Source organism: Bubalus kerabau, chromosome 20 (genome assembly GCF_029407905.1).
Source record: "Bubalus kerabau isolate K-KA32 ecotype Philippines breed swamp buffalo chromosome 20, PCC_UOA_SB_1v2, whole genome shotgun sequence".
Taxonomy (NCBI): Eukaryota; Metazoa; Chordata; class Mammalia; order Artiodactyla; family Bovidae; genus Bubalus; species Bubalus kerabau.
In genome coordinates this window covers 18,577,687-18,590,347 of record NC_073643.1, presented here as the reverse complement: position 1 = coordinate 18,590,347, position 12,661 = coordinate 18,577,687, and the positions used below count along the sequence as shown (strand labels likewise).

Genomic DNA, 12,661 nt, shown 5'->3' with positions numbered 1-12,661 from the left:
TTCCACAGGAGTTTGAGAAACAAGCAAAACAAAATACATTGTTTAGGGATGCATGTATATGTGGTAACACTTTAAAAAAACAGACAAGGAAAGAATTCTCTCAAGTGAGGGGAGTGGTTTCCAATTGTGATTATACATGAGTGCCCATTCTGGAGCTTTTAAAAAAGATGTCTCTATCCAAGACTGGTAAAAGTATCTTACGGGTGTAGTCAGGGGAGGCATGGGGATTTTTTTTTAAGCTTTCTGAGAGGGCAGGGTAGGGGGTTCTAATATGGGGCCAGAGTTGAGAACGGCTTTGTTCTAAGACAGGAGAAGGATGCTTCTGTTTTGTGCCAAGTGGTGGTGATGTGAGTGTCACCTGACAGTTATTCTTTAAATCACACAGATGTTTTATGCACTCTGTATGTTTGATACGTTACATGGTTTTTTAAAGTAAAAGATCTAACATCTAAATGAGTAGTCAAATTCTTGGAGACAGAGAACAGTGGCTACTGGGGCTGAGATGGGTAGGGGATGGGCAGTTGGTGTTTAATGAGAACAGAGTTTCAGTTTGGGTGGATGAGAAAGTTCTGGAGTTAGATGCAGAAGATGGCTGCACCACTGTTTGAATGTACTTAATGCCACTGAACTGTACACTTAAAAATAGTGAAGATAGTAAAGTCTACGAAGTGTATTTTAGCACAAATTAAAGAAAAAAAAACTCTTAACATTTTCTCTCAGCTAGAATTGGGCCAGAAACAGCCAAACATAAAGACCACGTATTGAACTCAGCAGAAAGCAGTCCATGATAAACATTTTCTTTCTCAGCAAATCCTGAAAACGATTCTGTGAGGTAGGTACTTTTATTATTTCAAGCCCAGAGAGGTGAGATCATTTGGCCAACACCACACAGCAAATGGCCTTACGATGTGATCTCAGGTCTATCCCACTAGAGCGCCCAGCATCTTACATGGTGGCCTGACTGCATGCTGAGCACTGACCACACTCTTCTGGGGCCTGACTGCAGCCCACTCGCCTCCCACCCCAACCACTTTCCAGCAGGACTATTGGTAGTGGAGCCCCAGGCACTGCAGGGTCCTGGAGAAGTAAGAGGGCAGAGGAGCCAGAAGCTCAATGGGTGGGTCCCTGGGCCTGGCGCCTGGGAGGCGAAGACAGTGCAAATGGAGGTGCAGGGGCAACCGGGCAGCCTGGGAGGGGGTCAGGCAGAGGCGGCCGAGGAGGGCTTCATCCAGGACCTGGGGCGGAGAGACGTGTCAGCATTCAGCCAGGGGAGTTCCCAGCAGCACTCAGCAAAACAGGAGCAAGGTAAATACTTTGTCCTCCCTCTGCATCCGTGTTCTGCATGCCTCTGCACACATAAATACCTTCACACTCACACACACTCACACTACAGCATAGACCAGCTGCAGCTGCTGCTAAGTCGCTTCAGAAGTGTCCGACTCTGTGCAACCCCATAGACGGCAGCCCACCAGGCCCCGCCGTCCCTGGGATTCTCCAGGCAAGAACACTGGAGTGGGTTGCCATTTCTTTCTCCAATGCATGGGGTCACCAAATCAGCTTCCTAGGCATTTCGCTAAACTGCATTCCCCAGCATCTCCTGCAGGTTGGGGAGGCCGTGATTGAGCCCCACTCAGCACAACAGGGGTGTTGAGTCTGTGTCCTGCTTCCTGACCTGGTGTGAGAAACCAACCCCCCCACCCCCCTCCAACAAACCTGCTCTGTCTCCTCTGCTGACCAGATGGCAGCAGCCAGGGGCCCCCCAAGTGACTTATTTGAAGCAAAGCCTGCCCCTACCCCATCCCATTAACTGGACTTCACATAGAAGGAAATTGTGTTAATTGGTACTTGAGGTTTTTCTGTTAAAGCAGATAGTGTTACCAGAATACACAACCTCTTACACCCGTTACAGAATGGGAGACTTAGAAGGACCTTTAGAAATCGGCTGGTTTGATTTCCTTACTGAACAGAAGAAACCCATAAGAGAGGGTGTCAGTTAGGGCCACACAGCAAGATAGAGCTACTGGTAGCTTTGGAAGCCCAAGTTGCGTAGCTGACGTCTGGAGATGCTATCCATCCCTCCACCCCCACAAGCCCCAGCCCACCCCAGAAGGCTGCAGGCAGGTGGACTTGGGTACCTGTCTTTGGGGCTTGGTGCTCTTCACTGGCAGAAGAAAGCGCTGGCCGAGGACAGTGCCCACGCGGGCAGAGTACGTGTGATCCCCAAGCACAGGGCAGAGCTGCAGGGCCATGTGTGCCTGTAGCTGGCTGGGAAACACTAGAAGACAGGAGAGATGGGACAGATGGCAGGCAAGCAGTTCATTCTGTCCCAGCCAGTACTGCCGCGCCCCCTGCCCCCCCATTCTCAGATGGTGTGGTTTCAGTGAGGTGGACACTACCACCCCAGCCTCTGGAGCGAGGTCAGGGCAGGTAGAGCTGTCAAGCCACCAGCCTTGTGGGACTCATCCATGAAGAGACGCAACCCTGAATTTTTTGTGATGCTTCTGGGAATGAAGAGCACTCTTTCCTGCTGTGGAGTGAGCCTGGAGCTGCTGGAGCACCTGCATCTCTGCCTCCATGGGGGACAGCTGCTGTTCCTATGGGAGGAAGAAGCCAGCACGCGGGAGGTGGAAAGAGAGGGAGAAGTGGCTTTCTGATGACATCCTCCAAGCCTGGATGCAGCCAAGCCCGAACTAATTTTTTTTTTTTTGGCTGCACTGGGTCTTCATTGCTGCATGCGGGCTTTCTCTAGTTGTGGAGAGTGGGGGCTACTCTCTAGCTGCGGTGCATGGGCTTCTCATTGCGGTGGCTTCTGTTGTGGAGCACAGGCTCTAGGGTGTGCGGGCTTTCAGGAGCTGCAGCACGCAGGCTCAGTAGTTGCGACTTGCTGGCTCGAAGGGGCGAGGGCTTCAATAGTTGCAGCACAGGGGCTCATTAGTTGTGGCTGGTGGGCCCCAGAGTGTGCACAAGCCTGAACTTAGAAGTTATATGAGTCATTAAATTGCTCTTTTGGGTGACACCAACTTGAACTTGTTTTGGGGAAATGTAATGGGTATGAAGTAGTTCATATATGTAAACTTATTAATACTCCTGAAAACCCTATAATGTGAGACCCAGCATCATTCCACCTTATAGACAGGAAAACCGCAGCTCAAGAAGTAACCAGCCCACCACAGACTGGGATTCAAACCCAGGAGCTGTCTGTCTACTTTCATGTCTAGCAATATGGTGGACTGGGTAATCTAAAAACCCATCTTTTATTAACCACCTAGAAACACTGGAAAACTGTAACAATCATCCTTTTAAATACACAGCTGGACACGGGGGAAAGTAAAGTCCCCTGGATGAAAATACAGTAAGAAATCCAGAGCACAAGAGAGTCAACATTTCACCTCTTCTAGGGGTATTTCCAATCTTGGGGCTAAGGGGGCTTGGGTTTAAGTAGTGACAAGGGGCCAGGGATGAGGTTGTGCCCAAATGAAATCTGAGAGGTTACATCTTCCATGCAAGGGTGTACTAGGAGAAAAAGCCAGCCATCAAGGAAGGCAGATGAACTCTGTAGGTATGGATGAGGGGAATGAAGATGAATTCCCAACTGTGAGCTGCTCTCACACAGGCTTGGGGTTCTAATACCACTTGAGTGATCTGTGAACTTCCAACTGAGGTGTTAATCTCTAGGTCCTGAAGCAGTGATGTCAGCCCACTCAGCAGAAGCAAGGCAGAACCCCTCAAGTCCCCACTGCCAATGAGGCAGTAAAGGATTTCCACAGATCAAGACCCAGCACAACCTGAACCCCAGAGCAATAAGGAGACATTCCACCAAGGGGAGCAAGTCTGCAGAAATCACAACAGAATTAGACCCTTAGAATCTCCAGACAAAAGAATTACAGAAACACCATATAGGTGTGCTTTAAATGAGTAAAAACAAACAAGAACAAGTAATGAGAGAAAAAAACAGATGCCATCGCTAATTGGGTTCAAGGCTAGGAGAATGGATGGACGACAAGCACAGAGAAGGAGGTGATCAACAAAGAGGCTTGCCCAGAGCATGGACCGTCAGTTGATGTGTGTTCTTGGCCATTTGGGATTTATAGGTAAAGAAAAATCTGACGGATCAGCAAGAGAAGGTGTGAAGCAATCTGAAGACTGACCAAGTCATATAATTCTTGGAAAAACTTTAATCAGTGGCTGTTGGTCACCTTTACTTACTGGTGTGAAAAATAAAACCACAGGATGGACCACAGCAATTGGTGAGCAGACAAAACTTTAAATCAGAAAGGCAGGGTGGTGGTCCATGGTATGTGCAGTAAAGGTGGTTAGATGTGTAATAACTTGAATGTCCTTTGAGATCTGAGATTTTAGCATCATGCTTTATTGGGTTTGAATACTGTTCTCATTAGTTTTATTGCAGTCTAAACAAAAATGTTAGGACTTTGGGAGTTCCCTGGCAGTCCAGTGGTTAGGACTCTGCTCTTCCATTTCTGTGGGCCCAGTAATCCCTGGTCAGGAAACTATCCCTCAAGCCATGCCATGCAGCCAAAAAAAAAAAAAAAGACTGATTTAATAAGAATGAGCAAAAACATTGGTTAAAAAACACAGGCAAGAGCTTCCCTGGTGGTCCAGTGGTTAAGAATCTGCCTTGCAATGCAATGGACACAGGTTCCTGGTCAGGGAAGATCCCACATGCGCAGAGCAACTAAGCCCGTGTGCCACAACTACTGAGCTGCAACTAGAGCGTGTGCTCTGCAACGAGAAGCCACCGTAATGAGACTCGACCACCACAACAGAGAAGCCCTCACTGCGCAACAGGAGGAGCCCACGCGCAGCAACAAGACCCACCGCAGCCAAAAACTAAAAATAAAGAAATCTTAAAAAAATGCAGGCAACAAGTCTAGAAGTATTCTTTTTTTTTTTTTTTTTCAGAAGTATTCTAAAAGTTCATTTACCTTGCTGTTGGCAGGACTGAGTCACGATTTTCAGGCTGACTTGTGCCTTCGTGTGGACTGGAGGAAAGCACCGCTCCCTTGCTGGGTGCAGTCCTGCCAGGGCCCACACCTCAGCAGAGAGAATATGGACTGCTCTGTATCAGAGCTACCTGCACATGGGCAGCCCTGGCTGCTTGACTGTTAGATAGGAACACTCACAACTTTTGAAGACCAAAGATTGTAAATAAATGTTTTAAAATTTTTTGGGGGAGGCTATTTTTGTTAAAAGCATTATGCAAATTAAAAAGTTTGATGTGAAAGAAAAAAACAGATGCCTTATTTTTTTTTAAAGGCCATCTGTATTTGTAAAACAACCAACTTGAATTTGTAGACGTAAACAATACAATCAATGGGTAGGTTAAACTAGCAGGTTAGATCCAACTGAAGAGAAAATTACTCAGCTGGAAGGTACGTCTGAAGATTACCCAGATGCAGCAAAGATAAAGATGTGAAAAATGTGTTAGAAAAGTTGAGACATAGCAGGTGAATGAGAAACTCAGATGCTATCAGGTATTCAAAAGGGAGGATGCAAGAGGCACAACATCTGAAGAACTTTTCAGGATGGATTAAACAGGTTAATCTTCAGATTCAGCAAACACACTGAATCCTGAGAAATAAAACTAAACCCACACACCTTGATTCATCACAGTGAAACTAGAGAACATCGAAGGTAAAGAGAAGATGCTGAGAGCAGTAAGAAAAAAAATAGGTGAGTTGCAAAGGGGTGACCATCAGACTGACAGGAGAAGCACTGCCCCCTCCAGGTGGAGCTGGTCACATACGCCCTTACAGTCCATCAGAGACTCCCCAGGCCGCCACTGAAAACTACCACCTTCCTCCCATTCCCTGCCTCCCCAACCAAATACAGTTAGTCAAGTCTAGCTGGGGCTCCAGACCCACCTGTCAGTGGCTGCAGCTGGACCAGGGCACAGCCAGAGCCTGTGGCAACCACACGGAAGTGGCTAAGGGTCCTCTTGACACCTTCCATGATGTCCTTTCGGGATGGGGACTGCACTGGAACAACCTGTGGTGTCAGCCCCCAAGGGTGAACAAGCTTCACACACACCTGGGAGCTGCCCCCAAACCCTCCCTGTTCCCACCAGACCGAGGACAAGGGCCACAGTATAGACCATGGTCACTCACCTGTTTTAGGGGAATGAAGGGCCAGCCACCCCATATCTATACCCTTGACTCTTCTTGAGGGGTATGTCTGAGGGTCCCCTCTTCCCCACCCAGGCCCTGACTCACGAGATTAACCCCATCAATGTGTTCCAGTTTCAGAGCTGCTTGTATCTTCCCTTCAGAAGTAACTGGGATCCCATCAGTGACAGCACTGAGAAAGAGGCAGGAGGAGGTCACAGAGTTATTTGCTGGGACCTCCCCGCTGCCCTGGAGCCTCCCAGCCCTTCTCACCAGTACGTGGCTGTGGGTCTCCTGGCTCTCTGTGAGTGAGTGAAGAACTTCTGGAGGCGGCTTGCTGTCTGGGGACAACTGGAGAGGAGCACAAGGCCGGAGGCCTCCCTGGAGAAAGGAGACAAATCACAGAAGTTAAAATCCCCTGGGACCACCGGCTAAAGAAGGAGACCCTTAGGAAGAAACACAGACCTGCTGAAGGCCGAGGAGTAACATCTGGACTACAACGCAGACCTCCTCCTGAGAAACAAGTAAGTCTTCCCCGTGTTTGATAATAAGAGTACATAGCTTAAACGTGTTTCTCATTTTGCTCTGGCTCCCAGGGAGCTCAGAGCCAAACATCATAACAATTACCACCAACTGCTGACTGTCTACCAGTAGGCACTCTGCTAGGAATTTCACATATATTAGCTATTAAATGGGCTTCCCTGGTGGCTCAGATGGTAAAGAATCTGCCTGTAATGTCAGAGATCTGGGTTTGATTCCTGGGTTGGGAAGATCCCTTGGAGAAGGGAATGGCTCAATTCCCCACAAACAAGCTTATGAGTTTGTAGAATTGCAGAAATATCTCATCTCAAGCACCATCTCTACCGATGGCTATGAGGAAACAGTATCACAGATCAGTTAACAATACTGGACTGGAGAAGTGACTATACACTGAGCACAGATGTTATGAGTTCTGTTTTAGGATTAAAGAAACTAAGGCTCAGTGACACCTAAGATCAGTTTGTGCATAAGGATTTGAACCCAGATCTGTCCACTTCCTCCTCTTTTTCCTTGTTTCCTACCTCTGTGATCCCAAAGCAGCCAGTGGAAAATGTTTATTCTTAAGTGGCTCTACCCCCATCCCAAATAGATGCTTATCTTCCTACCTTTCTATCACCTCCACCACTTACTTCCCAGATGCTCGGACAACCTGGAGCTCCTGCTCCCCGAGCCCCAGGGACCGGCTCAGTTCTGGCAGCACTGACAACAACGTCAGCTCTCCTGGTTTTCCTAGGTGAAAAGAAAAGGAAGAGTACAAGCTGCTCTCAGAGGCAACATCCCTTCTCTTTGATATTGTCTGCTCTCACACACATCAAAACCCCTTTCACTGCATCTCTTTTCCCTGCCCATACCTGTCACTGGCAGACCCTGTGGCTTGTTCAATGTCACCAGAGGTCCTGAAACATGTAATAGATAAACGTCAGCAACAGCAAAAACAGTTTACAAAGACTTTCTCAATTCGTATTATCATGTGGTCCCAGTACAACTCTCATACAGGAGTTATCAACCACTCCCTGAAATGAACTTCTTTCTGAACCTTGCATATGCTCAGCTTGCTGCCTCAACCTCAGGACCTTTGCACTTGTTGCTTTCCATGTCTCAGATTTTCATGTGGCATGCTACTTATATCATCATGGCTCAAATGTGATCATCACAAAGAGGCCTGAGTCTCCAATCTGATGTCTGCTCCTTTCTTGCAGATCCTTACCATTGCTATTTTATTAACAGTACTGGTCACTAGTAAGTACTTTTTTCATTTATTTTCTGGTTAATCATTTTCTCCCACTGAAATGTTGGCTCCATGAAGGCAGGAACCATATTTATTTTGTTCAGCACTGGACAGCCATGTTCTAGAGCAGTGCCTGGAACACAGCCTGTGCTCAATAAATAACTGAGAAAATTCATAAGTCACTGGAGACTGAGGCACAGAGACATTGTTATTTTCCTAAAGCCACACAGCAAGCTGATTACAGAGCTAGATATGACTCCAAAGCCCGTTTTGTCCCTCAATATATTAACACTTTACTGAGAGCCTACTAGTGCAAAGCTCTCTGGTTATTTACACTCTCCCTCTCCACAGCTGCATCCCATGATGCTGAGGCAGAGAGAGTACGTGGCTGGTCGCAGCTAGTGAGGTTCGTGAGTGGGAGAACCAGGATGTGACCCCACAGGTTTTAGTAAAGTACCGAACCAGATCCTCAGAAGGCTCGGGTGAAGACGCCTCCCCTTCCGGGTCTCTCGGCACCTGTCCCTCCCACCCCTCACCTTTACGGTCCACCACAGCCGCCCTCAATACATCGACCAGTTCTTCCCGACTGAAGGTCCCCGGTCTCAGCAGTCCTGGGAAAGGCTGGTCACCCCGGGGATCCGACGGTTTGCTGGCGCCTCGACGTTGCAGCTGATGCCTGGGAACGGTTTTGTAAACAACCGGGGAATTACTGCTTCCAGAGGTGCTGCCCATTCTTATCTCCACACCCATCTTCCCAAACCCTGCGGCTTCTTATGAATGCTTCAGGAAGCCTGGATTGAGCTTCCCGAAATCTCAGGTTCTATTGGCCCCAATGTACAGAAGAGAGAACTGAGGCTCAGAGAGGTCTACGACTAGTTTAGGGCCACACAGCAGAGATGAATTAGAACCCATATCTACCTAACTCCAGATCCCGCACACACCCTCCCCCGGCCCCAGTCTCCTCCCTCTACACAAAGCGGGGCGGGGGTTGTGTAATCACCGGGCCTTGGTGCCAAAGCCTGCGGCTGTGGACGTTGCACGAATCCCCAGACCCCGCCGCCAGCCACCCGAGGCCTGACCCAAAACCCGACAGCCACCCATCTCCGGAGCGAAGACATGCGCTTATGTCCGGAAGGACTGCCCCGGGATCTCCCACAGCACGCTGATTGGTCAGATTGACTGTCAATCGGAATAGCGAGGCTCCGAGTGGTGAGAAAGCGGAGCTTTGCTTTTGCCCGGGAAGGAAATGCAGAAGTTCACGATCTGTGATTTTGAGGAAACCGAAGCACAGAGCCGAGGAGGTATTTACTGCAGGTCAGAGGACCGGTCTTAGGACAAAGTCAGGTTTTCTGCTCCTCATTGCAATTCTTTGGAGTCTTTTGACTTAAAAAAAAAAAAAACCGCCACTGTGCACAATTTTGTAAGGCAAATTGGAAAAAACAAAATCCACACTCATTTGTCCCGTGAACCTGCTTCAAAGAATACAGCCTGGTGCATAATCCAAAAGGGGAAAAAAAAAAAAAGGCCAAAGGCAGAAACAGGTTCACTACAGCATTATTTATAAAGGTAAAAATAAATCTCAAAACTGTAAACAAATTGTCCTGTGATTAGATGCATAAGGACATAAATTCACCCATTCAACATGTTTTGAATGCTAACTCTGCTATGCCTTGGCATCTGTGAATGGAAACAGATTAACAAAGAGGCAACTAAGATCCCTCATGCCAGGGCATGCAGCCAAAACAAAAACAAAAAAAAACTAAGCCAAAATATAAACGACTATGATTCATAAAACAAACAAAAAAATTAAGTAATAAAAATAAGTAGAAGTAAAAGATTTTAAAAGACTGATTTTAGTTACATGACCTTTTGGGAAAGTCAGTGGTTGACAATGACAAGGGCTGGTGTGGGTGAGGGAATGAGAATCTACTAAAAATGGGCATAACAGAACTTTTTGGTATACAGTGATTACATATCTGTATGAATCTGCCAAAAACTTACTGAACTATACACCTTAAAAGGGTAGATTTTATTGTATGTAAATTATACCTCAAGAAACTTAATTTTTTTAATTCAAAGATTTAAGTAGTCAATTTTTAAAAATAATTTTTAAGTTGATGTGTTGTATTTTCATTTTTATTCAGTTCAGTAAGTTTTCTTTTTTTTCCGTTTGGCATTACGGAATGAAGGATCTTAGTTCCCTGAGCAGGGATCAAACACACCCCACTGCAGTGGAAGTGTGGAGTCTTTTAACCACTGGACTGCTGGGGAAGTTCCTAAATAGTCAATTTTTAAATAAATCTGCACAAATTCAGACAGGACTGACAAGAAATTTAGCAAGGATGCAAGTGATTTTATCTTGTTTGGGGCTCAGACATGAGTGTGCTGTGTCAAAAGGCCCTACGGTATTTTAGAACCTCTCTTCTGAAAGATCTCCTGTGCATTCATAATTTTCAGCCTGAATAAAGATGGAGGGACAGGACACAACTACTTTGCCGACAGCAGACCTCTCCTCCACTGGCCCAGCTTGGCCCCAGGAAGGGCGCTTCCCCAACTTGGACTGGCCCCTGGCCCTGCTTGAGGCTTGAGCTCCATTGCTCTTTGGAATTTTCCCTCCACACGCCCCAGCCTCATCAAAGTCTGCCCTCTACTGTTCACTGCCTAAAACTGATGTGACTCTGTTAATCTCCAAGCTTCCAGAAGGAAAGAAAGAAACCTAATTTTCTCTAGGCTGAGAGGGCTCAGTGCAAAGAAACAGTAATCAGCCATTTAAGACTCACATGTGAAACTCAGATTGTCAGGAGGAAGGTAAGCTGGGGCAAATTCCAAACTTTAGCCATCCCCAGCCCAACTCAGTTTATGATTAACTTTGGACTGTGAAGAAGGCTGAGCGCCGAAGAATTGATGCTTTTGAACTGTGGTGTTAGAGAAGACTCTTGAGAGTCCTTTGAACTGCAAGGAGATCCAACCAGTCCATTCTGAAGGAGATCAGCCCTGGGATTTCTTTGGAAGGAATGATGCTAAAGCTGAAACTCCAGTACTTTGGCCACCTCACGCGAAGACTTGACTCATTGGAAAAGACTCTGATGCTGGGAGGGATTGGGGGCAGGAGGAGAAGGGGACGACAGAGGATGAGATGGCTGGATGGCATCACTGACTCGATGGATGTGAGTCTGAGTGAACTCCGGGAGTTGGTGATGGACAGGGAGGCCTGGCGTGCTGTGATTCATGGGGTCGCAAAGAGTCGGACACAACTGAGCGACTGATCTGATCACAAGAAGAGCAGGGAGGCCACAGCCTCAGCAAGAGTCGAAAGGGAATGGTTTCTGTGCTGATGTAAACATCATGCCTCATGCCAAAGGCCCACCCCATGGACCCAGGACAGCACTGAGCCAGCCTTCCTACCATAAATGCAAGAGCAGGAAAGCCCAGAATAGAAATGTTCTTAAAAAAAAAAAAAAAAAAAGAAATGTTCTTTGCTAGCTCTGGCAGCTTCTCCTACACATGGCTGCAAGGTATGGGTTGGCTGCAGGGAATGGGTCAGCTGCCAGAAATAACCCTTTACACTTTAACTTTGGTAACATAGGCCTTTGTCTTAGTATTTAATACTAAATACTGTGTCTAAGAGACACAGACTAAAGCACATTCACCTACAAACCTAGTCTTTCATGCTTGTCTTGTGTGAGTTTCCCAATACTGAAAAATGCCAGCTTACACTTGAGAAATTAATACTTTGTGGCTACCCAAGAGTGCATTTTGAAATCCTAAGATTGAGCGTTCTGAACACGAAAGAAAAACTGTCTAGCAAGGTAGGGAAGGCTTCGATGGAGAGTTCCATTGCAGCTTGACTAGTCCTGTCCCACTTGCACACTTAAAAGATTGTAATAAAATGTAACATTGAGAAATTAGAAGAGTGCCTTCATCCCACCCTCCCAATCAAAGCCCTTCTTTTTTAATTTTTTTTTTTTTTTAACTTGAAGTATAGTTGATTTCCAGGTGGCTCAGTGGTAAAGAATATGGTTGCCAATGCAGGAGACAAGAGTTTTATCCCTCAGTGGGAAAGATCTCCTGGAGCAGGAAATGGCCACCCACTCCAGTATTCACACCTGGAAAATTCCATGGACAGAGGAGCCTGAGGGCCCTCTGGGGCCCACAGGATCACAAAGATTTGGACACGATTGAGCACAAGCACATAGTTGATTTACAGTGTTGTGTTAGATTCTGCTGTACAGCAAAGTTATTCAACTTCATATATTTTGAAGAATACATAATATATATATATATATATATATATATATATATATATATATATCGGATTCTTTTCCATTGTGTGTTATTACAAGATATTGAATATAGTTCCCTGTGCAGTAGGACCTTGTCATTTATCTATTTTATATATCTGTATATAAGTATCTGTTAATCCCAAACTTTGCGTTTATCCCTTCCCACCTTTACCTTAACCGTAAATGGGTTTTCTTTTTTAAAATGTCATTTATTTTTTTGGCTACACTGGGTCTTTGTTGCTGGTTGCTGTCTTTCTCTAGTTGCAGTGCAAGGCATTCTGACTGCGGTGGCTTCTCTTGTTGCAGGGCACAGGCTAGAGGGTGCCCTGGCTCAGTAGTTTCAGCTCTTGGTCTCTAGAGGGCTGGCTCAGTAGTTGTGGCACAGGGGCTTAGTTGCCCCTAGCCTGTGGAATCTTCCTGAACCAGATTCCAGGCCTTGTCCCCTGCATCGGCAGGCAGATTCTTAACCCCTGGATCACCAGGCAAGT

At 46.6% G+C, this 12,661-nt stretch overlaps 1 protein-coding gene across 2 annotated transcripts; it reads right to left on the bottom strand.

Annotated features, from left to right (window-relative positions):
- Positions 1–48: 48 nt before the first annotated feature.
- Positions 49–9,043, bottom strand: RPUSD3 (RNA pseudouridine synthase D3). Of its 2 annotated transcripts, XM_055558033.1 has the most exons (9): positions 8,891–9,043; positions 8,427–8,566; positions 7,514–7,558; positions 7,292–7,391; positions 6,396–6,503; positions 6,231–6,315; positions 5,883–6,006; positions 2,136–2,275; positions 49–1,235 (listed from the first exon to the last, which is right to left on the bottom strand). In XM_055558033.1, exons 1-9 carry the CDS (start codon positions 8,989–8,991, stop codon positions 1,044–1,046), a joined length of 1,035 nt encoding a protein of 344 aa, XP_055414008.1. In that variant the 5' UTR covers positions 8,992–9,043; the 3' UTR covers positions 49–1,043. The 2 variants fall into 2 exon arrangements, with proteins under 2 accessions (XP_055414008.1, XP_055414009.1); XM_055558034.1 differs by lacking the exons at positions 49–1,235; positions 2,136–2,275 and adding an exon at positions 2,291–2,594.
- Between the last annotated feature and the right edge of the window lie 3,618 nt (positions 9,044–12,661).

Bases quoted from the DNA above. Each gene is read 5' to 3' on its own strand.
- RPUSD3 (XM_055558033.1), bottom strand. From the start codon at position 8,991: ATGGGTGGCTGTCGGGTTTTGGGTCAGGCCTCGGGTGGCTGGCGGCGG. The intron at 8,567-8,890 runs GTGATTACACAA...AACCGTTCCCAG, and splicing joins GGCTTTGGCACCAAGGCCCG to GCATCAGCTGCAACGTCGAG. The intron at 1,236-2,135 runs GTACCCAAGTCC...TCTCCGCCCCAG, and splicing joins GCACCAAGCCCCAAAGACAG to GTCCTGGATGAAGCCCTCCT.